Source organism: Anopheles nili, chromosome 3 (assembly GCF_943737925.1).
Source record: "Anopheles nili chromosome 3, idAnoNiliSN_F5_01, whole genome shotgun sequence".
NCBI classification, from domain to species: domain Eukaryota; kingdom Metazoa; phylum Arthropoda; class Insecta; order Diptera; family Culicidae; genus Anopheles; species Anopheles nili.
The window spans coordinates 10,906,677-10,928,262 of record NC_071292.1 but is presented as its reverse complement, the minus strand read 5'-3'; the positions used below and the strand labels follow the sequence as shown (position 1 = coordinate 10,928,262).

Here is a 21,586-nt window from a genome sequence, read left to right as displayed (position 1 = left end):
ACAGGTTTTTTTTGTTTGCTCTCGATTTTCTTTTGGGCGGGAATGAAAGGAAGATCTGGTTGAAATTTCACCCAGGCAGAAAGAAATGGTTCCACGGCGGCATCCAACACGGAGAAAATCGCCCGCCAATCTAGTTAGCCGGTTTCTTTGGAGAAATTTCAAGGAGCCGCATTCGCAGGGATGAAAAGAAAAATCGTCAGCTCCCACGAACGGACGATTACAAATGCTACCCCGCCGGGCTGGACAATGTCAAGCCGGGAAGGAAACCGATGAAAAAGATCGTTTAGCCACGGCAGCGAAGAGAGAGAGAGAGAGAGAAAAAAACCGTCTTGCGCGCCACTTTTCTGCCGGCGTAGCACGGTTGTTCTTTACAATTTCATCGGTCTGAAAGACGTGTCGGGGGAGGTTTTTCTTTTGCCTGCCTGCCCACTTTCGCGCCGGACAGATTGAGTCATTTGGCGAAGATCACGGACTACGGCCGCATGCCATTTGCCGGTGGTTGTGTATGGGAATCGCAGACGCGCGTCTCGTTCTTAACCATATTGTTTTAAGCAACAAATGAAGCGCCAGCGATCGTGGAACGAAGGAACGCCACCCCCGGGCAGTTCATCGCACCGGAAGTGACCTTTCTGCTGAACGCTGGGTGAATTTTTCGCGTCTCACTTACTTCATGATGGTGGTGTACATGTTTTGCGCGATGATGGAATCCTGCACCTCCATCCAAATCTCGCCGGCACCGGTTTTCGAGCTGCGGCCGACCTCCAGGTAAAAGTAGCGCTGAGAATGTCCGCATCTGGAATATCGAAACAAGCGTTATTTAGCTGATTTAGTATCGTGGATGTTTTATTTTTTCTCATCCCGCAGTCTGACAACTTTTCATATGCGGCACTTACCGTCGTATCGATGCCAGCGCAAATTCGACCACGTCGGCTCGTTTTTCCTGGTTGGCGGTGGATTCACTTCCGATGCGGTTCAGTGACAGGATTTTGTCGGTGATGCAAAGCCGGTAGGTGCCGAGGATGCCGTAACTGTCGCCGAGGCCCTTGCGCTGCACGTAAACATCCCAAATGTGCTCTGGAAGGGGATAAGGATAAGAGAAAATGGGAAAAATTAGCTGGATGAAATGTGAACTTGAATGAACGAAAAAAAAAACACAACTATTGAGCCATTTAGCTTCCGTCGCCCGAACATTGTCGCAAACTACGCCACGGCAGCAAGAACCGCTTGAGCGGATGAGTCACACAAACAGTCCTTTTTTTTCTCCTCCAACGAAACCCTTTCATTGGGGCACTATAAAATATTACTCCTGAACCGAATACCGTCATCGGGATCGAGGGGAGACAAGCAACACGAAAAAAGTCTCCCATCTACCGTGAAAAATCATCCTTCCCGCGAGTTGCTACCAGCGTTCCGGCTTGTTCATTAAACAAACGAAACGGAATGGATTTTTCATTTACTGAATTGTCGGAATTGAAACTTTACAAAAAGGAACGCACACGCACGGCAGGAAAAATCCCCCCATTTCGGTGGGTTTCCAATGCACCGGCGCAAAAAAAAAGCGAGCGAGAAAAACAGGATCAGATAAAGCGAATGGAACCGAGCCGGCAAGCAAACCCAGTTTGTCCAGGTGGGGAGACAAACTGGCGCACAATTTAATTTAGACGGGGACACACGATAGTGTTTTCCACATCCACCGATTCCGGGCTTCTTCCTGTGCGCGCTTACCTGGCCCGATAGTGCACCGAAGCCGATTCCGGTATTTAGTTTAAATAGGACCCTCTCGCTGGCCTTCCCAGGAGGAGCTCCTGGCCCCGGCCCAGATGGGGGAAAAGCACCCGTAGGTATACGCACCGCAAACTCGCTTTGCGAGAAAAATGGTAAATTAATTACTTAATGGCTTAAGCGTGCGAAAAACTTTCCGACAGCAAGCGACACCCCGGATTGGACGCCGAATGGTTGGTTTTTTTTTCGTTTCCCTCCACTGCACGTTAGTTTGGTAAACTAAACGAGAATCACTGTTGGGGAAAGGGAGTCTCGTTGGAGAGCGCACACAAACGAGATAATGTATCCGATAAGTGAAAAGTGTCATTTGCGCAAGCAATCACTGAAGGGTAGGTAAGTATGAGTGGAGAAAATGTTGCTTGCGAAAATTGCCCTCAAAAAGAGTGGAAAGGATTTTTCGCATGCCTGAAAAATGAGGTCCTGTGTGCCGAAAAACAGTCATCCGCCATGTGATGTGCGAGTCCTTGCACTACATGCGTCATCGTAATCGGGTATGGCGGAGTTGTTTTTTCACACATCAAACCCATGCACTACCGCAGCTCTCCATCATCTCGTGATAATGTACTTCGGGGCTTCGAAGAAAGAGACAATGCCACATTTTTACTCGCAAGAAAACCTGCCCACCGCAAGAAATCGGGCTCGTGTCAAGCGATGGTGCGCTTACGAACCGCGACACACTGTCACACCGGCTTTTCGTTAATTTTCTCCAGACACCGAGCTCGCCAACTGGTGCCAGGTCTAAAATAGCACACACCACCATCCTTCCGACTCGGTGATAAACAGAAATAAAACAAATAGGAGCAAAATGCAACCCACCAGTGTGTGGCATCTGCCGCGATGGATATGAGTTTCATCTTCCAGAAAACCAGCACGAGGTGGGCTTGCATCGGTGCACTTGCACCCCAACCGAGGCGAAAAAGCCTTTCCCGTGAGCGAAGCGAAGCAATGTCACTGATCCTGCCACATCCACCGACGTCGTCATGGCCACGGCCGCCGGGGGCTTTTTGTTAATGCTTTCTGACTGACTGGCGATGCACGCGCCACGCTTAATTAATGAGAAAATAACGATTCACTTCGAGACGGTCGGCATTCCGCCCGCGGAGGTGTTCCAACGTTGGCCGAGGCACCCCGTGGGCCACGTGGAAACGACCTACCAAGGAGCAAGTGAAGCACAAACAGGCGGCATTCCGCGGAAACGAGACGCGTGCGAGTGTGTGTGTGTGTGTGTGCTTTTTTTGTATGTTTTTTTTTCTTCGTGTTCCCCGCCGCACAACGGGCGTCGTCCTGCCGCACCAATTCGTCGGTTTTCGGTCTAATTAATCGATAATTGGAGATGACAGTGAAATACATGCGCCTCTTGGGTGGTGCCTTCGAGCGATCTTGCTCCCTGATAGTTAAGGGGGAGAGTTATTAGAGGGCGCTCACGGAAAGGTACGGTGTTTTGAAGGAGAAGAGGAAAAAAAAACAAGAAAAAAGATCGCAAGCAAAACAAACATAGAAAAACAAAAAAAAAAGCTGGATCTATGCTGACTTCTGATCACGACCGTATCGCGATGGCGCACAGATCGGATAACAAGCCGGCACCATCCACGAGAGGGAACTATTTACACCGTAGTCTTGGGGTGCGTAACCGAAGATGGCCAGCCCGCCCTGAAGGCCAACGAAAAACTTCCGACACGCCCGACGACAGCAGACCAACGCACGCACGCGTGGAAGGTGGTGGTGAGCGCGCGCGAGACCTACAATTGCACGCTTAATTCAATTCAATTAGCGACTAATTAGTTCCACGTGGTGGTGTCCGGCGTTCGCCCTGGGGTTCGGTTTTGCGTCGCTGGTTTTTCCAATTTTCCTCGCGTATCGTTTCACCGTCCCACCCCAGGGAGAAGAGTGTCTCTCGTTGAAAGCACGCCAAGGGTAGCTGCGCCTGGGGGGGGTGGGTCGTTTCTCGCCTCCACGGTGCTCTGTCCGCCGCGACCGGAAGTGGTCATAGTTCGATTAGTTTTGGATGCGCTTGAGTACGCGCCGCTTGCACGGACTGGGCGGGTGTCAGACCCTTGGTAGGTGATCGGAGCTGACGAGGGATCGACTGGAAATGCTACGTGCGTGGGCTCAACGACGGTGTTACATGGCAATGCGGAATGGTTACATGCAATTTGGAATGGGGACGCGATCGGTGCGATCGAGCCCAAATCGTGAAGGAGGGCAATTTTCCACACAACCCACGTGCTGGGCTAATTCTCTCGGATCGATCGGGAACCCTTTTATTGGTGCAATCTACCACACAAAGCTAGACTCGAAAACTAAGGTCATCGGACACTTCAAAGCTGCGCAAGTTATAAGAAATTTACGTCATTTTTTCAAGAACCGTTTGCTTAAATGGATCAAATGTCATTTAAAAAAGAGATCAGGTTGAATAATCTCTGCTGAAAACCGCAACATGAGTGCACTGTCTAAAGGGATTTGCGATAAGAGTGCTGCCTCAGGATTCTCTATACGCTACAAAACTGCTGAATCATAAGCAAAGCCCAAGCCAGAAGTGCATCATCACTGGGGCAGCGTGTAGAAATGGATGCGAGTCGGGAAAGGCGCACAAACTCGCTCCACTTACACCGGGGACAAATCCACCAGTAAGCTACTCGCGTGATGTAACTCAATTACGGTTGCACAAGCGTGCCAAATATCTGATCCCAAGGATAATGGATAATCCCGCGGAAAAAAAACGCCATAAAAAGGGAAGCAGAATGAAACTGACGCCCTACTCTTGGAGCGTGTGCCAAGCATGACATTTCCCGGAAGTAAGACATTAGACTGACCATCCGGACCCCGTGTAGTCGATCGGTTCTTGAGATGCCCATTGAGTGGACTCCTCTCATCGCTTTTGAGCTCTTCACAAGGATCCATTAGAACGAGTCCTTCGAGGACGTCCTTTAGTGTAAATTTCAACTGACGGAAGGAAACTAGGAGTTGGTTTTTTTTTCAACATTCGCAGCAGCTCTCGCAAGATCTTCACGTAATGATGCGGAATTGTTGCACGTTTCCGTGCTCGTGCCTGTGTGTGTCCGACGCCTGCCTATCTCTTCCGATCCAGATCCCTGCCGGGGCGGAATGAATCGCCTCACGAGTGCCAAACTCATAAACATACGGATTTCATCGTGGTTTGTCACTACCCTGTCCTAACATTGTTGCGAATGGCCACGCTCATGCCACTTGGTTATGGCCATTACGACGACGTCGACGCTCATGGGGGCCGCCGCTCGTTCGCTTTGCTTGCGCTAGCCTGTTGAAGGTGTTGTTAAATTTGAATAATCTCACCGTGCGGCAGACAAGCTACTCCCCTCTCCAAAACGAGCCCGAACCGGTAGGGTGGCAGCGAAAACTCACTAAGTCCGTGATTAGTGCGCTTCGCGTCTCTTATGGCGCTGCTGTCGCTCGCTTCCTGAACGGGGAATCCTTGGAACGAAGCGTGGGTATTTACTTTCGCGATCGGTACACTAGGGAAGGTGGTCGGATTCATGCATGCAAATGTGCACTAAACCTCGACAGCAGCGACGAGGGATTTCTGCACAACACGCGGACAGATTTACTACCCGATGTATCTCGCACAGGGTGGTATCTTGGCGCACCAGTGGACGGACTAACTCTGACGACTGACTGATGGGCGAGAGAGTGAGTGAGCCCGGGTCCGATTCGTTTTCCCCGGGGAAGCGCAATAAGGGAAAATATAAATTAAATATAAACCGTTGCATTACAGCGAATGAGGCACATAATTTTGGGTCTTAGCGATGAGCTACCATTATCGTTAAACGTTACCCGGCTGATGGAGAAACGTTCCCGAGATCGAGAGAAAGCGCGCACACCACGCTAAACGTGCAATTGAACCGCACCGCCAATAGTCACGATAATTTGCATCGTTTGGATTTCGGGAAGCGCATCCGTGGGGATGAAACATACCCGCTATTGCTCGGCCGGCACTCAGTCAGGATTAGAAAGGAGCAAAATTATGCCAACGTCCACCGCGCAGTCGTTTATCAGCACGTTGGCCTACAACAAGATGCCAGAGGCTCAAGGGTTTCTCTAGTTTTTGAAGGCACACAGTTTGCTTTCTTCCGAAACCGGAGAGCCAAAAAAAAAAGAAAGGTCGGCCCTTGAAACCCACCAGGTTTATGTATCACGAAGCCTAAAGACCCTTCGGACGATGGAACTGCCTGCATTTTCACGTACGGCACACACCTGTTACCGCTTGGCCGGCGTTCGCGTGGGAGGGAAATCGGAAAATGAATTCCCTAGCTCGTGGTTCGTGCGGGCGGCTTTTAGAACGATGCCGTAGGCCGGGAAAGTGAAATCTTGGACTCCCGGTCGGAGTCACATACTGGTAGTAAATCCCGATTTAATGCTACACGCGACCGGTCGGTTGGACCGATGGCGCAAAGGGAGTAAAAAAAAATCCGGCAGTTTCATGCGGTGAGGGTTTACTCGAACCCAAACAAGGAGAAAATGGAGGGTTTCGCTTTTCGCTCCCGGGCGATCCAAATCGCGCCAGATTTAACGGAGAAGGAAGAGCAGCAAAAAAAAAAGCTTATGTGATTGTGGGCGCAAATTTGCCCTCAAAGCTTTGGAGGAAACCGACGAGTGCGCGAAAGAAGATGTCGCAAACCTGCGGGCTCCGTGGATGCGGAAGCTGCGTAAAGAAGCCACCCAAAGTGTGCCACCGCCCACCGTAACCGTAATAAATATCTATTCAATTATGGCCACAATAAATAATAGCAGATTGCGGCCGTTGTTTTTGGATCTTTGGTCCTTTTTCGTTTGTTTGCTGCTCTTTTACTAGCCGTTTAAGGTTACGTGTGTGTATTCCGGATATCGCGATAAGAAAGCACGAACCAAAAATGTCTTCTTCCGACGAGGAAAGCTGTTGCAGCAGCTGCCGACCCAGGGAAATGATTTAAACAAAACCGGTCATGTGCTTTAATATTCGGCATTTAAAATAATAGTTTGGAAGCTTCTTCTGTTTGTTGCACGTTTCCAAATGATATCGTTTTAAAAGTTCCTTAATACACTTCCTCATAATAGCACGCACGGAAGCAGATCATTGGCTAGAGTAAAAGTTTTTATTCTGTAAATTATCCACCACCCTATCATTATCTTTCGCGAATTTCCCCAACCGGCGTTTGTAAAAGCCGACGTCATGCAAATGATGAAGATTTAGGGGATTTTTCTCCCATCCTCTCGAAGCAACCGTGTCTGTCTCGCGGGAGCACCGATGAAATTTAAAAGTTATGTGGGCTTTCAGAAAAGTTTTCGTGCGTCCTTTCATCGGAGCGGAAAAAAACCACAACGCGTGGACCGTCGACGGGGCGTACGATTTATCGTCTACAAAACACCCATCATACGTAATTACCGAAAGTGTAATCGCTTCGTTCGCGTATTTGTTTGTCTTTCCGCCGGTTACCGGATCGACTTGCAAGGATCGAGGAAAACTAACAGGAAACACACGCCCCCGCCGCCGCCGCCCACACACCAAAAGAAGAAACGCTCCGTTCGTTAGGGTGGAGAGAGTGTGTATGATCGTGGAAATTTAATCCATATAACGCGCTTAAGTCACGAATATGTTTTCCGCGGCATCGGGAAATGGGAAGGGCAGGTTTTTTTTTCCACAGAGTGAAAGGATTGTGTGGTAAAGCTTCATTTCCCGCACCAGGAGCGGAAATAGATTGAGCAATAGAGTGGGCGAGAAGGAGAACACGCGCACACACACACAAAAAAAAACGCATCCTGTGAATTCGGATCTGGTGTTCCGAGCTGGTGTGGCAAATGAAGCGACATATGCAACTGGTAGTGCAAAAAAAAAAACTAAAAGGAAACCCGGCGGCGGAAGAAGCAATGGCGGGCAGTTTTTTGACTGGTTTTCATTCGCGATTGGATTGGACCCGCGACGGCCATGCATTACCGGTCGCGTCGTCGAGTCGGTAAACGTTCGTGATTTACCGCAGTTAGATGATTTATGGTGCTACGCTACTTGTGTGCGGTGGCACGGAGGAAAGATCGCGCCACCAATATCGAGAATGGATTCGGTTTATCGCACGGAGAAACGACGGTGGAGAATGGTGCAGAGAAAAAAAAGAGGACTCCTGGAAAGGACAATGCCAACAAACAAAAAACAGGGAAGTCATTCCTAATTTGAGAAAATTGTTTCCCTTCGTTCGCGTGTGTGGGAAGGTCGGAAAGAAAATGACGGTGATAGTGCAAACCCCCAACCGTGCAATCAACACTTTTTGAACCTTCTTTTGTGTGGGGAGGTAATTCAAATGAAGAAAGGCTCTGAATGTGGGATTGCATGTTGGTTCTAGCTCAATTTGGGGAGTGCACAATTGGTGGTAAGAAAATTACGACTACCGGTTGTTTGTTTGTTCTGCTCGTAGCCGCTAATTGTTGGTAAAGCGCAAGCAGGTACTACCTTCACGGGGTGAGAATGCAGAATAAGAGTCCTTTTTCGTACCGTGCCGATCAATTATCCGTCGGGGAGTTTTATTAGCGTAATTATCAGCAAAAAATGATGAAATAGCATTGATGGTAAAAAAAGATTTAAAACTTTTCTTAGAGCTCGTATGCTTACATGAGTTCTAGATGAAATTGATTTAAATTTATTCAATCAGCATGCATTTGAGGCAAACTTACAGATGCTTTGGATACATAAATTAGAAAGAAATGCTGGAAAAGATGCCACTCAAAGTGACACGCTGCAAGCTCAATCAAAGCTAGAATTGAACTGCCCTTCGTTCGAAAAAAAATCCGCCTCACGCCACGTGCCATAAAAATGGTAACAAATAAAAACCGGTCGCGTGGAATCTGTCCGCTCGCCCCATTCGAAACATTCTTCATGAGGTTCCAACAGATCCGAGGATGTGCACTCGAACAGGACAACGCAACGCGAGCGCATCCCCACGCAACGCCCGAAGGGCCCAAAGACAGACGACGTCGACGAAGACGATGGCAAATTTATAGGCGATTAATGATTTATTTTTCACATTAAAAGATGGACCTCAGCTCGAGGACCTCACTCCGGTTCGTTATCCATACCGAGAGCTCCATAAATAACGCTTGACCAGTAGGATGATGGCTCTCACCAGCGAGAGCCAGACAGGAAGGTGGGTCGCTGGTCAAATGTATATTTAACTTGGCATCGAACGAGTATATTTCCCCCCATTGATACAGACGCGTTTATAAAGACGTGCTTGACTTGGTTCTTGGTTGGGGCGCACACACCCACACGGCATGTCTTCAAACAAACCGTCGTCGGGTCAACTTCCTTGCCAAACGACGGGATCGTGCCCGAGTGCACAATCGCCAACAACACTCTCTCACCCTCGGACCGGTTGGGAATGCAGTTTTTATTTTCATCCTGTGCCTTTTTTTTTTGTTCTCACTCCTCGGAAGGGTCCGTTGCATTGGTCGCAAACATAAACGGGAGGCCCATCACAAACCCTGCTGCCAAGCCAGCCGACTCGAACCACGCGGACGGAACGACGACGTAAGCCCACCACGAGCGATGTCTTTGGCAGTACACAGCGAAACGCATTAACTTCTGATACAATTTATCAGTTTTAATGCTCGCTTAATGGCATTCTTTTGTGTATAAATTTCATAAATAACCGGCCAGCTCCACTCTGCTTTCCCCGCAATCGGAGCTGTGGCGCTGCCCTCTCGGGGAGGGAGTTGCCGTTTATTGTATAAACGATTGTTGTTTCGTGACCGAGCGGTTGCTGCTGCGAATTCGTGAAACCGGCTAGCACCACGAGCTGACCGGTGGTTGCAGCGCACTGCTGCTGCCAGCGTGAACCCAAGGACAGATAGAGCATTAGAAGGAAACGCTTCATTAAGGATGCACACCTCGAACTGGGTGAATATGGTTCTTTGCGTTTCCTCGTCGGTTGCTCCGATTGCTGGTGACAAAAGCGGAGAAATCGTGCGCTTGGGGTGGAAAAAAAAAGAGAAGTGTCCTGAACCGATGAAATGATAAAAATCTGCCGTCGTCGCTGAGTGCTGCACTGGGTGTGGTGGTTGCGGTGGACATAAGGATAAGCGATTTATCTTCCGGACGATTGTCGCCACCACGTTCGAGCGGAACACGAAGTATGCATCGTTTCTTGGAGTGAGTTCGGTTTAGAGAGCATGGAAGGAAGACTATCCATATGCGAAAGTGATAAGGATGAGCAGGTTTTCAATGTAGAAAAGGTATAGTAATAAAGAACATGAATAGGATATTTTTCATTTAATTTTACAGCATTCATAAACCTATATGAGCTCTACATTTTAAGCAATTTCCAACTTAAAACTGTCTCCGAAGCCCATAGTTCGGACAGTCGCAGAACAGTTTGCTTCTCAGCTACGATTATACAAGTGTTATTTTCAAAAATAGCTTCCACAAATAACGCCCCAAATCAGAGGGCCTCTAGCGCCACAGATTTACGGCAGCTAAGCTAACACAAAAAAACGTCTCAATCAAGGTGATCCAACAACTAGCACCGTTCCGTAATTTATCGCGATCGTCGCCCAGCGGGATTTTGCCGACGTTGACGAACGACCGCACGGCCCAAGAAGACACTGTAAAGCGAAATGAGCCCCATCTGTACCTGCCAGCCTGATAGCACTGATAGACTGGAACGGGCACGATTGGCGCGAGCGATAGATATATCTCGCTCCGTAATTAAGTTTCCACGTAAAAGGGCACCATCAGGCGAAAGGACCTGAGAACTGGTGGGGCCAAAGGCGTCACGGCAAAACGGCAAAGCAACACACGAAAGGAGCAGCAGCGCTTGTGCACGGTCTCCCTTTGGGGCGAGCTAATTCAATTAGATTCGTCTTATTGCCGCTGGCCCATCCGAACGGTGGTGGGGTTTGGAGCCTTTTGGCCTAAGTGGCCATTGGTCTTGGCGTGTTCCATCGAGCGCATCTTCTACCGTCGATGTCGTTCAATTTTTCCCTGCCAGATCGGCTTCGAGGTTGCAACTACATCGGTTTCCCACTGTGCAACTCATCCATTTTATTGCACATTCTATCGAACCCGTGCTCCTGCCGGCGGTCAGAAAGTAGCGACGCAAAACAGGCATGAAATAAAATAAATAGCATAACGACGTGATGCCGTCTTTTTTTTTTCGTCGCCGTCCCGGTGCAAACATTCCACGGTCCTTGCAGGCCACTTATCAATAAATTGATGGTCAATTAATGCCCCGTAGGTGGTTGGCGTCGGAGCCCACTCGAGCGGGTTCGCTTTTCCGTTCATTCTGGCGGGAAAATGATAAAGGTTAAATGTACTTGCTGTTGGGTGCATCATTGGAAACCCACAAAAAGAGTCGGAGTTCGATAAAAAAAACACTCATTAAGCGAGTGAGTGAGTTGATGCCGTAGACGACGCGCATTAAATGCGAGCTTTTTGAGCGTTTCCTGCGAGTCCTGCGGACGTGGAATGCAACAGTTCTGCTCGTGAGGTCCCTAGAATCGATTTACGGTTTTGTTCAACTGCTCAATTACATTTGCGATCGCTTCATCGGAGGGAAATATTTCATCACTTTCAAGAATACTCAACTGTTACAGAACTGTTACCTACTAAAGAAAAACGTGAGCTTTATGAGTCTAAATGCCTTCTAAAGCTTGCGTTTTGGGGAGTCATTTGAAGTGTCCACTCACTCAATTTGGTCTCATAAAAAACACTAACGACTAACGACACTTGTCACCTCTCTTGAACCTCATCCAGGATAAGACGATGGTTAATGTTAAGCGCGCACGTAAAACCCACCACGTAACGATCGTTCGGTGCGAGTGGCTCGTTCGTTCAACTAGGGCAAAGCAGAAAACAGCAGATGCGCCACCAGGACACCTCACTCACTCTCGAAGGGTTTTGGTGAGTCTGTTTTCTCGTCGGTGAAAATAACTACCATAACGTGTCGTCTTCCTTGCGCGCTGCACGATGCGGACGGGCATCCATTTTCGTGTGGCACTTAAATTATTTCCCAAAGCCCCCATCCCCGACTAATTCATGACAATAAGCGGAAGCACGAACATTAATGCTTTTAAGATGTTCCTTTTGCCTGAGCGCCGTCTTTGGGGCGTGCGATTTTTTAATCTCGTACGAAGCTCATCAGGACACCGATCCGGTCACTCTCGGCGGCATCCATTCGGAAGTGGCCAGAGGCTTCGTGTTTTTTTCGTGCTCTCCTCTTACTGCTTTTCCGGTAAACAGAAAAAAAACCCGCAAGCTAGTTTGCCCCGTCTGGCCAACGGTTGGAGGCTCCTTTTGACGCCCTTTTGGCCCTTGCCATCCGGATGCATCCCTTGACCGAAGTGGGAGACCCGTTGCCAGGGATAACCGGAGCCAAACGAGCGAAGCAGTATCCGCGCGGGCAGAGAGATAAAATAAAAACCCATACAGCATGTATAGTGCTCCATTTTTCGCTGTTTTTATTCCGTTCCGGCCGCCTGGCGCGGCCCGCGCGTCTTCATCGTGACTTGAATCGAAGCCAAAATCTTATGAAAGAGTTTTCATGTCGCTCGCTTATTATCGCTCGCCGGTACATGTCCTTCTCGGGATCTGGGCCTCGTAGCCGGCGGCGGCGGTATTTACTTATTTTTCTCTCCTTATCCGTGTAAGGATTTTTCATCCCACTTTCCTCACGGGGCCAAACTTCTGGTGCCCGTATTTATTTCTTTATTTATATCTGCCCCGCATGGCGCAACACCAACGGCTCTGCGCGCGTGTTCCTTGCCGTGGCGGAAATACCGAATGGCCGCGGCTGAACGGGGCAAAAAAAAAACAGCCAATGCTATTGCGAGCGACACATTGATATTATCTGCCCGACATCATGCCGCAGCTAAAGGAGGAGAGGCCCACCGTGGCTAAGGGGCGACGAGTTTTCAGCAGATTGTGAAGATGTCGAGCCATTTTATGAGCAGCACAGCCAGCAAGCGCGGAAGGACACCATACGTGCGCTGGCCATGTGAACGCGGGAGCCTGGCGTTCTGTATGGGCCGTATTATTACTATCAGGTTGTTGTAAGCTCCATTACACCGGATCTGGCCCATTTGCCGGATGTGTGCGGACTGCAGTGGCATGGGAAGGTGACCCGGGTAACGATTGCTACGTCTGATTGTTGGCCGTTCGCATCAACTGCTAAGGGATCGTTTTTACGCCATTTGATGCCGAAAAGGATGCCACCAACTGGAGCGGGATACGGCTTATCTCGCTGTTGCAGTGGCAATCTCAATCGCAAGTCGGCTAAATATCGGCAGCGGCCAGGCGAGAATAGTGACAATAGCGAATCGCCCACGAAGAGAACGATTTCGTAATAGGTTCCGCAATTCGGTTCCGTCTATCGATCGATTGGGGGGAAAAATCGGCCGCTATTCTTCGTAAGTTGAAGAAAAAAAAATCCCAGTTTATTAGCCAAGAGATAAGAGCACATTTTACAATTTTAACCACCCTGCGGCACTGGGCGATTGAGTGCGAATTTTCCGTCATTTCCACGATGGCAGGATGTAAACACGTGGCCAGCTAGCAGGCTGTAAAAATGGTCACGGGACCCGTAGAACGTTGTAACGAGGGAAAACCATCGCTTTCCAGCCAGAATGGGGCCACAGCCAGGACGAAAAAGGACGTGCTCGTTATACCGCCCGGGCAGCACCGGAAATACGGAACGCTGACACGCTGGCACGAAACGGTCGACCCCGGTTGCTAGTATGCAATTCGCTGCAGCATACTGTAACTCACGCCCTTGTCAACTGTGCCGCCGGAACACCGGAACTACGGATAGCGTTCTTACAAGTGACACACACTTATGCCGCAAAACAGCTTAACAAGTAAGTGCGATTTTATCGTGCTCCTTTTTTTTTTGTCTTCGTGAAGCCATTCCCTGCACAGCTGCAGCGTAAACTTCTCGTGCCCAAGCTCGTCAAGATGCTCCATTTTAATCCATAAAATTAATGCACACAATTTAGAGAAGAGCACTAATTAACGAGCACACCCATTTTCGCCCCATTTCGGAAAAGCTTCAATAAAACGTCACTTTCCGCTTGAGCGTAATATGTTTTCCATTTCGACCCCAACATAAACCATATCCTCACGGCTCGGTTGTTCCGAGGGGGAGGAAAAAGTGCATTTTCTAAAATAAAACCCAACCGCGGGCGCAGTTTATTTCTGGTTCGAACGCGTTCAGCTCATTGAACTCACCCACCGACCGTTCGCCATCCCGCGTGCCTGGGGCTGCCGAGCGATGGAGCATAAATCTTTGGCGCCACAATCCGCCCTGGCACAAGGCGCACATTACAAGACACTAACGGGCAATGGTAACCGAGCGGTGTGTTGCCAACGAGCAGCGAAATAAATCCCACCGACGTTCCGCACGACAAGCACGCCCCAAACACAAAACAAAGTAAAAAGAAAAGCGGGGCACGAAGATCCTTCAAATTACTGCCAATTCTCAATCATTCCCTCTCGCGATCATCATCAGCAGCAGCTTCCCTCGTCCTGATGACGGGGTCACTTGCCCGGCCGACGAGCGTTACAAGCAATTAATTCCGGGGTTGATACGTTTATTTCCGGACGAAATCCTTCGCCAGAGCGCACCTGCTGCTGCTCGCTGTGTTGGCTTACGATCCTTTGATTCCGTTGTTCTGAGGCATTTCGAACCCTTGACGGTATCGTGCGGAGTTCGAGCGCGCTGTGTGGGCATGATTTAATTACACGATACGTTCGCGCGGGTTTTTATTCACCAGTTAATTAACGGAAACAAGCCGCGATCGCTCCCGCACTGGCGCAACTTGAGCAAGTTCGCCCAAACGGCGGTTCGTCCCCCAAAACCCCGAAAGGGTTATGTTTGTCGTTCAGAAAGGGCATACGCGATGGGAAAATCCGCGTGACGGGATGTGATGCCATCCTGTCGGTCTTCGTTGCTGCTAATCGACGGCTATTTTCGGGTCCACACCCCGTTTGATCACGAGCCTTCCGCGGTTCGGTTTCAACGAAGCCGTGTTAGTAACAACAACTGATCGACCGAACCACCTCGCCGCTTCAATCTCTCACACTCTCTGCGCGATGGTATTTGGGGTGGCGTGATCATCCCCGTTCGGGTCCGGTTACTACCCTTTTTTCGCAGGCCCTTTTTTGCTAGGGGTGGGTTGCAAATATTTCATTGATGAAGCGCGCCACGACGCCCAGACGAAATCCGACCACAAACACCACGGCGAGCCATTTGACACCGTTTTCGAACCGGCTCGATGATGATTATTTACCCCGTAATCTTCGCACGCACAATTTATTTGCGTTAGCGGTGACGGGGTTTCACTTTTCACTTTTGGCTCGGATTAGTGGCCTCGCGGTGTCTGCCACGAGCGAGCGAGTGTCGGTGCGACGACCCACATCTTCTTTGTGTTTCACGCGCCACAGCGATAAGCGCGTTTCGTTGGGCGGTTTGTTTTCTATGGTTTTTTTTGTGAGCGAGCGATATTTAATGAATTGTCCCCGCGAAGCTCCGATCTGATCGTCAATAATGTTTGTAGCTAAGCTATCAAGGCTCGTTAGTCACATAATAGACGCGCTTTATTTCGAGCCGTATCCGATTTCGTGCGCGTGCAATCAACGGAATGCAATCGTACTTAAGCGTACGAGACGCGCTTTATGGGGCTTGATGATTTGTGATACACATCTGGCAACATCTCAGGATTGCAGCCATTACCGTCCAAAAATTTCGAGGAAGATGGCGCATTGGCTTCGCGTTTACAGCCAATTTTAAATGGCCATGCCAATAGAACGGAGCAACGAAGATACGCTGCTGCTTAGGTGCAGTAGTATGAATAATACGCCCCGATCTGGCAAACTCTAGCTGGATCGAGAAAAAAAAACAACTAATTCTTCCTTTCCATCTGGCGTCCGAGGGGGGTATCGAGTTTTCTCTCTCCCACGAAACGGCTCCAAAACGGCGATGCATTTCCGTGAGTTAGAAGCTTGTTTTGGTCGCATAAATTGAGCGCACCGAAAGTGGTTGTTCCATTCTAGATTTTCCCCCCCCCCCAGCATCGCCGTGTGGAGTGCGGGTATCGTGTTTCGGGCATTTGATTGTTTATGGCTAACAAAACAACTGCATGCGGATGTTTCATGGCGAGAGTGCCACAATCTTTTGTTACAATATTGTATTCCCTCGATGTATTGAAATAGCTTTGGATTTTAGCGATATTTTTGATGTATATTTAGCGTATGCAGGCCCTTAAACAGGTATGTACAAAATTTGTGTAAAAAGGAGTTTAAAAAGCTCAAGGAAAGTTGGACATAAAGCGTATTTTATGCAGCACAATCACTGCACTTTGGTCAGCCGTCAGCATAACCAAAAGGATATTAATATGCTACGCGGATTTTCGTTGCAATCATTCTATCAAAAATTCAGCCATATTGTGCATCCGTATGACTTCATCCCTGGCGAACCGCAAAGTGAACCGAACGCTCCACGAAACCAAAACAAGATGATCCATTTAAGGCCACTCCGGCACCTCTCTTCTCCTTCGATTCCAAGAGAGGGAAAACCGACGGATCAAGATTTATCTTCTTCATAATTTATAAACTTTTAATTACGCAGAACACTTCATAAGTCGCGTTGCGTTTTTTTTTTATCTTTTTCGCTCCCGCCACCTTTACGATTTGTCTTTCACTTGCGCTTTTTTTTCGGCCTCTTTCTCTCGAGTGTGCATCTTCCTTACGCCGCGGCACGTTCGCGTGGCTCGTGGCTTTGCTTTTGGCAAACTAAAAGCCACCATAAATTACGGCTGGACAAAAACGAACGTGTGGACAGAGAACGTGGCAGCAGTAAAGGGAGCAAACACACAAAAAAGTGCAACCATTAACCGCACGCGCTTGCCACCCTTCGTTTTGGGGTGCCGTAATAAATGCACACACACACACACACACACGCGCAGCAAAAAAAACCACACGCAGTTGAAAACGCAACCCCTGGGTGGCGTGTGCTTCCCTGTTCCCGGAAGAAGGCCCTTCGTTTGTTTTCTTTTTTTTCGTGGACCACAAAAAACAAACACACCCCGAGAGAGCGAGATGGGTGAGCTGCATTAATTATTACATCGTTCCCAGTGTCGCCTTCTACGGTAAGCGAACCGGGAGGACCATTTACGGATACGGAAGAGATGTTTTTGCCTTTTCGCTGCTCGTTCCCGTGCGAGCTGTCGAGCATCACCAACAAAAAGAAGAAAAAAAGAGCCCTCCAAATCCAGAGTCGTTCATTCAGCGGCACGATTTGGCACCGTTCTCCGAGCAGCAGTCGTCGTCGTCGTCGTCGTCGTGCTGCATCGTTATCCTTGCGGATCGGAAGATCCGACCGTGAGATAGGGACGCGCTCGTGTGCCCACTCGGCCAGGGCCACTTTTCCGGTGCAGCTTCCGGGTGGGCTTTCCACCACCGGTGACAAATTCTATTTGCCGCTCGTTGCATCGAACCGGCTCATTAGCTTCGATGGGCACTGGCCGTGTTAATCTGCAATGCAATTTGTCTACACGCCGTCAAGCGAAACGGGCCCCCCCTTGTCCCATCGGTTCGGTCGGGGTTGACGACGACAAGTGTTTATATCTTTTATCGGATTGTTTGTTTAGTCTTATATTTTTTTTGCCCCTCTTTACGACCCGTTTTTATGGCCCCACATAAAAACCCCCGGGTTGTTGGACCAACGTTGTCGTTAGGTGTTCGGGCAATATCTATGCTAATATGAGCCCAGAACCTCACCCATCGCCGTCGGTATCGAAAATGAATGTCAAACTTCTCAAAACACCCCTTCCTTTTTTATGTCGCCTCTCGAAAGTTGCCGTCTTGTGAGAAATTCACACCGGGCCCCTTCGAACGATATACACCGATACTTACTATCAATCTGTCCCATCACTAACACACGCCGGGCCGAGCTTACGACGTGTCTTAGGATGCCCAAGGAGCTCGCTTTTCGCACGTCCCATTGGCCACCGAAATCGGAATGCTGTTTGACGATTTCCGGACCGCTTTGGCCGCATAACCACCCGCGCATTTTGCTTTAGCAAAACCCTTTTCACGCTGATTCCCCAACCGCGGCGATGATGCTGCTGCTGCTGCTGCTGCTGATGATGATGATGATGATGAAGATGATTCGAGGTTGTTTACTGTCTCGTGGCATGATCCGATGCGGGCAATCTTGTTATTTTTAGATTGTTATGATTGTTATTTCTGTCTCGGATTTTCCTTGGCCACGCCGCACGGTCAGATAAAGTACACGCCAACGTGTATTCCCCCGCTCGCTACTGCGGATTCTTCGTCGCGTGCGCCTTTTGACGAACCAATAGAAGCAGCGAGTCGATGTCAGCGGTTGATACATCGACTACACACACACACCCTGTTGGGGGACGATGTTTGCATTCTTGCTCGTCCTGTCAGGCACCTGCAGAGTCGCGATACAGCTGCTGCAAACTCAAGACAGTTTCACTGATTTTTTTTTTTTGCACGGCCGGTTCTGATACCCGCGTGTCCTTATTTGCACCTAAGCAAAAGCAGTACAGCGCCCTCTCAAGCGCTCCGTTAATTAAATGTACTTTATTGTGAAGGCGAGCATTCATACCAGAACTCCCTCGAGAAAAAAAAACCCATCGCAATCACGACGAAATCCCGATCTTCGGAACCATTCGCCCACACCCGCCACAACGAGACGTCCGCAAAATCAGAAAACAATTTCGAAAACCATATTCGTTCGCCATTCTCGGGTACGCTCAACACGTCCAGACACACGGGGGATGATGGTGTTTTTTCGTTCAACTCGCCATCGACTTCCCTTTATGCTGCATTTACGAAGCAGCTCGAAACGATCGAGTACGTCGGCGGCGGATGACTCCCCATCGAAGGGTCATCATCTCGCCTACCAAACGCCATCTCTTCTTCCGAACTGTCGGTTAGGCAAAAAAAAAACCGACCGCCAGGTCAGATAATAATAACGCGCTCAGTGGCAACGGACCACAGCTCCCAATGGTGGCAGACAGGCAGGCAAGAAGTCAGGCCCAATACTGCGGAGGTGGAGCTGTCGATATGAATACTGAGCGTTTGGAACCGCCCTCGAGGGAAGAAGGGCATCCCCGAGTGTTGCCAGGAGCCGGTTGGTTGCAAAAAGACAGGCGGCATAAAAATTCATGAGAATGTCAAAACCATTCCCAAACGCCAATGCCACCCCATTCGGTCGAGGGCAAGCAAGTCGAGTTCTCGACCCCGTGTGTGCGCCGAGATCTTGCGTTTTCTTTTCCACCAGGACACGGCAGTTCGCTAAATCGCGCCTAGTTGAAGACCTAGCAGAAGACCTCCGGGGGTGGAAAAATGTACATCTGTCCAGGTCCGGGACCGAAGCCACCATCCCAGCAGACTGCCAAACGAACAACGACACTGTCAACTGCACGTCGTCCTGTACTCCGACCGGGAAACGTCTCGAGCGCGCAAGGAAAAACTCCACGACCGAGAGAATAAAAAACAAAAGAGCGAAAAAGGAGTAAAGTGTTTCTAGTAAATACTGATCCGCGATTACGAGGAACGCTTCCACACCAAACCTCGGGTACCGCGACACGCCGGGGAGTTGTCGTCCTGGGCGAAAGTGCACCAGCAGACGGACACGCCACTACCGGAGGCGGTTTTCTCGTCGTACGCTCACGTTCCCATTCGTGGGCACATTTCCTGGTTTTGTCTCGATTTGTCCGCAAACGATGGGGGCATGGCATCTGACACTGTCAACTCGGCAGCTACAGCGCGGGTAGAAAATAATAAAAAAAACGAACGAAAGGCACACACATATCTCCGACATGTGATGTGTCCTCCGACCAACCAACCCCTTTCAGAGCACACGCCGGATGGGAGAACCGTACCAGAAGGAAATGGAACCGAGCTTCCGGGGGTCCCTGCATCCAGCTTCGATTGTTACTCCCCCCCATTCATTCTCGCTTCGGCGTGCCTGCTGCTGCTGGACAATAAATTTGTTAATCGATTTTCGATTTGTCCCCCTATTCGGGAAGGGGAGCTATCCGGATGCAGCAGCAGCAGCAGCAGCTGTTGTTCCCGTGGGCGGAAACGGTCGACTGCGGCAAATCAATTTGCATAGTTATTTTGGAATGCCGTTCGACGGTTCCTTTTTGCTGCGAATGTCGAATGTCAACAGCAAACCGTGGATAGTGCCATTAGAAACGCGCAACTCCACCCTCCGCAAGAACCGGGCTCGTTTACACTACGAGTAAAGCGCCATCTGGCGAGGTCCCGGCGAAACAAACACACGTTTCCACGCGTCATGCTTCCACTGGCAGGGAAAGCAGGGCGACATTCTCGAATGCGTGCCCATCAATTCTCGTTCGAAACGTCAAAGGGGACCGAGATTGGAGTTACTTCCATCCAGATCCGCGTCTATCTCTGCAGGGCTGTAATGGTGCGCAATTCATTCACAGCAAATGAAGCGCACCCCCCACGGCAGATTACTTTCGGCCCGGACACGCCACGCTACCCGATGTCCCTTTATCCATGGCCATACACGCCGACCGGCGGTTCCAAGATCGTGCCAGCATTCGAGCCATACCGGCACGTCGGCCGGAAAGATCTACGAGCCGGAAACGTGAAAATATCTTACCATGTACCAAAAGACGTTCACGTGGGGTTACACGCAGTCTCCGGTGCAGCGCTGTGGTTTATCCCACTCGATCGTTACGGCCATATCACTTTCGTTACACCGCCCCGTTTTTGTCGTCAAAAACCGAAGTGATATTAAACACGGTGCGGCAATATCTTCTTCACCGTGCGATGACAACATCCCAGGTAGGGTAGGGCTCATCTCTCCCAGGCGTATGTTGTCATTAGATTAATTAGGAAATTATGTTGAGTGAGTCCTTGCGGCTGGCCCCGGGATCGCTCTCATCCGCCACACACACACACGCACGTACTCACGCAGGCGACGCAATAAAATGCCTACATGAAATCTCGCCCGACACCGGGCACCAACCAAGATAAGCGTTTTATGCGCGTGGTGTGCTCGAGAAAGCCTTGCGCTGGCGCCGACAGTCTCATCCGCCGCCCCCACAAGCCGGGTTGCCGTTACGATGCTTTTCTTCGTGATGAGGTAATTTGAAGAATTCATGAACGACATTTTCCGGTACCGGCAAAAAACGGCGTACAACGACGACGACGACGACGACGACGGGGTGAAATCCATTTTCGAGAGTGTACGCACCAACGATGCTCCATAAAATGGTGGCAATCGCCGTTGGCCCCCAAAATAAACGTGCCCTTAGATGCCCCCCGGCCGGCAGACGATAGCGGTGACTCCAAAAACATCGCGAGCAAACCCACTCGAAGAAAGGGCTAAATTGGAACAGGTGTTTTTTGTGGGTCGTGTTTTTTTTCTGTTGTTCCTGCGATGGCTGGTTAGGCGATGGAGAATAAGACCCACAAATACACACACACACACGAGCAGAAAAAACGTCTCCATCTCGGGCACCCTGTGAGATTCCAAGACACCACCCGTTTTGTACCCCCGGGAGCAATTAACACACCCCTTCCGGCGTGGGGGTGCGCACAAGAAACGTCAGCGTACTGCGATGACTTACCTGGAATGAGAGAAGAAGGGATAAAATTAGACGATTAGCCACAACACAGCTCGGACGGTGAATTCGAAACGGAACAAATGAAGACATCTCAATCGAACAACGGGCGGTGGGTGGATTTGGAAGATTCTATTTTTGCATTTTTGCGCGACCCTAAGCGAGATTCAATGGTTCCTAC

At 49.7% G+C, this 21,586-nt stretch overlaps 1 protein-coding gene across 1 annotated transcript in view; it reads right to left on the bottom strand.

The window, feature by feature from the left end:
- The window catches only part of LOC128726528 (pneumococcal serine-rich repeat protein), a 119,842-nt gene that overhangs the window by 22,020 nt on the left and 76,236 nt on the right, over nucleotides 1-21,586 (bottom strand). Inside the window, exons 2-3 of the mRNA XM_053820343.1 lie at nucleotides 894-1,074; nucleotides 668-793 (exon numbers count right to left, since the gene is read on the bottom strand). Of these exons, the coding sequence (XP_053676318.1) occupies nucleotides 668-793; nucleotides 894-1,074 (307 nt within the window). The remainder of the gene's footprint in view (nucleotides 1-667; nucleotides 794-893; nucleotides 1,075-21,586) is intronic.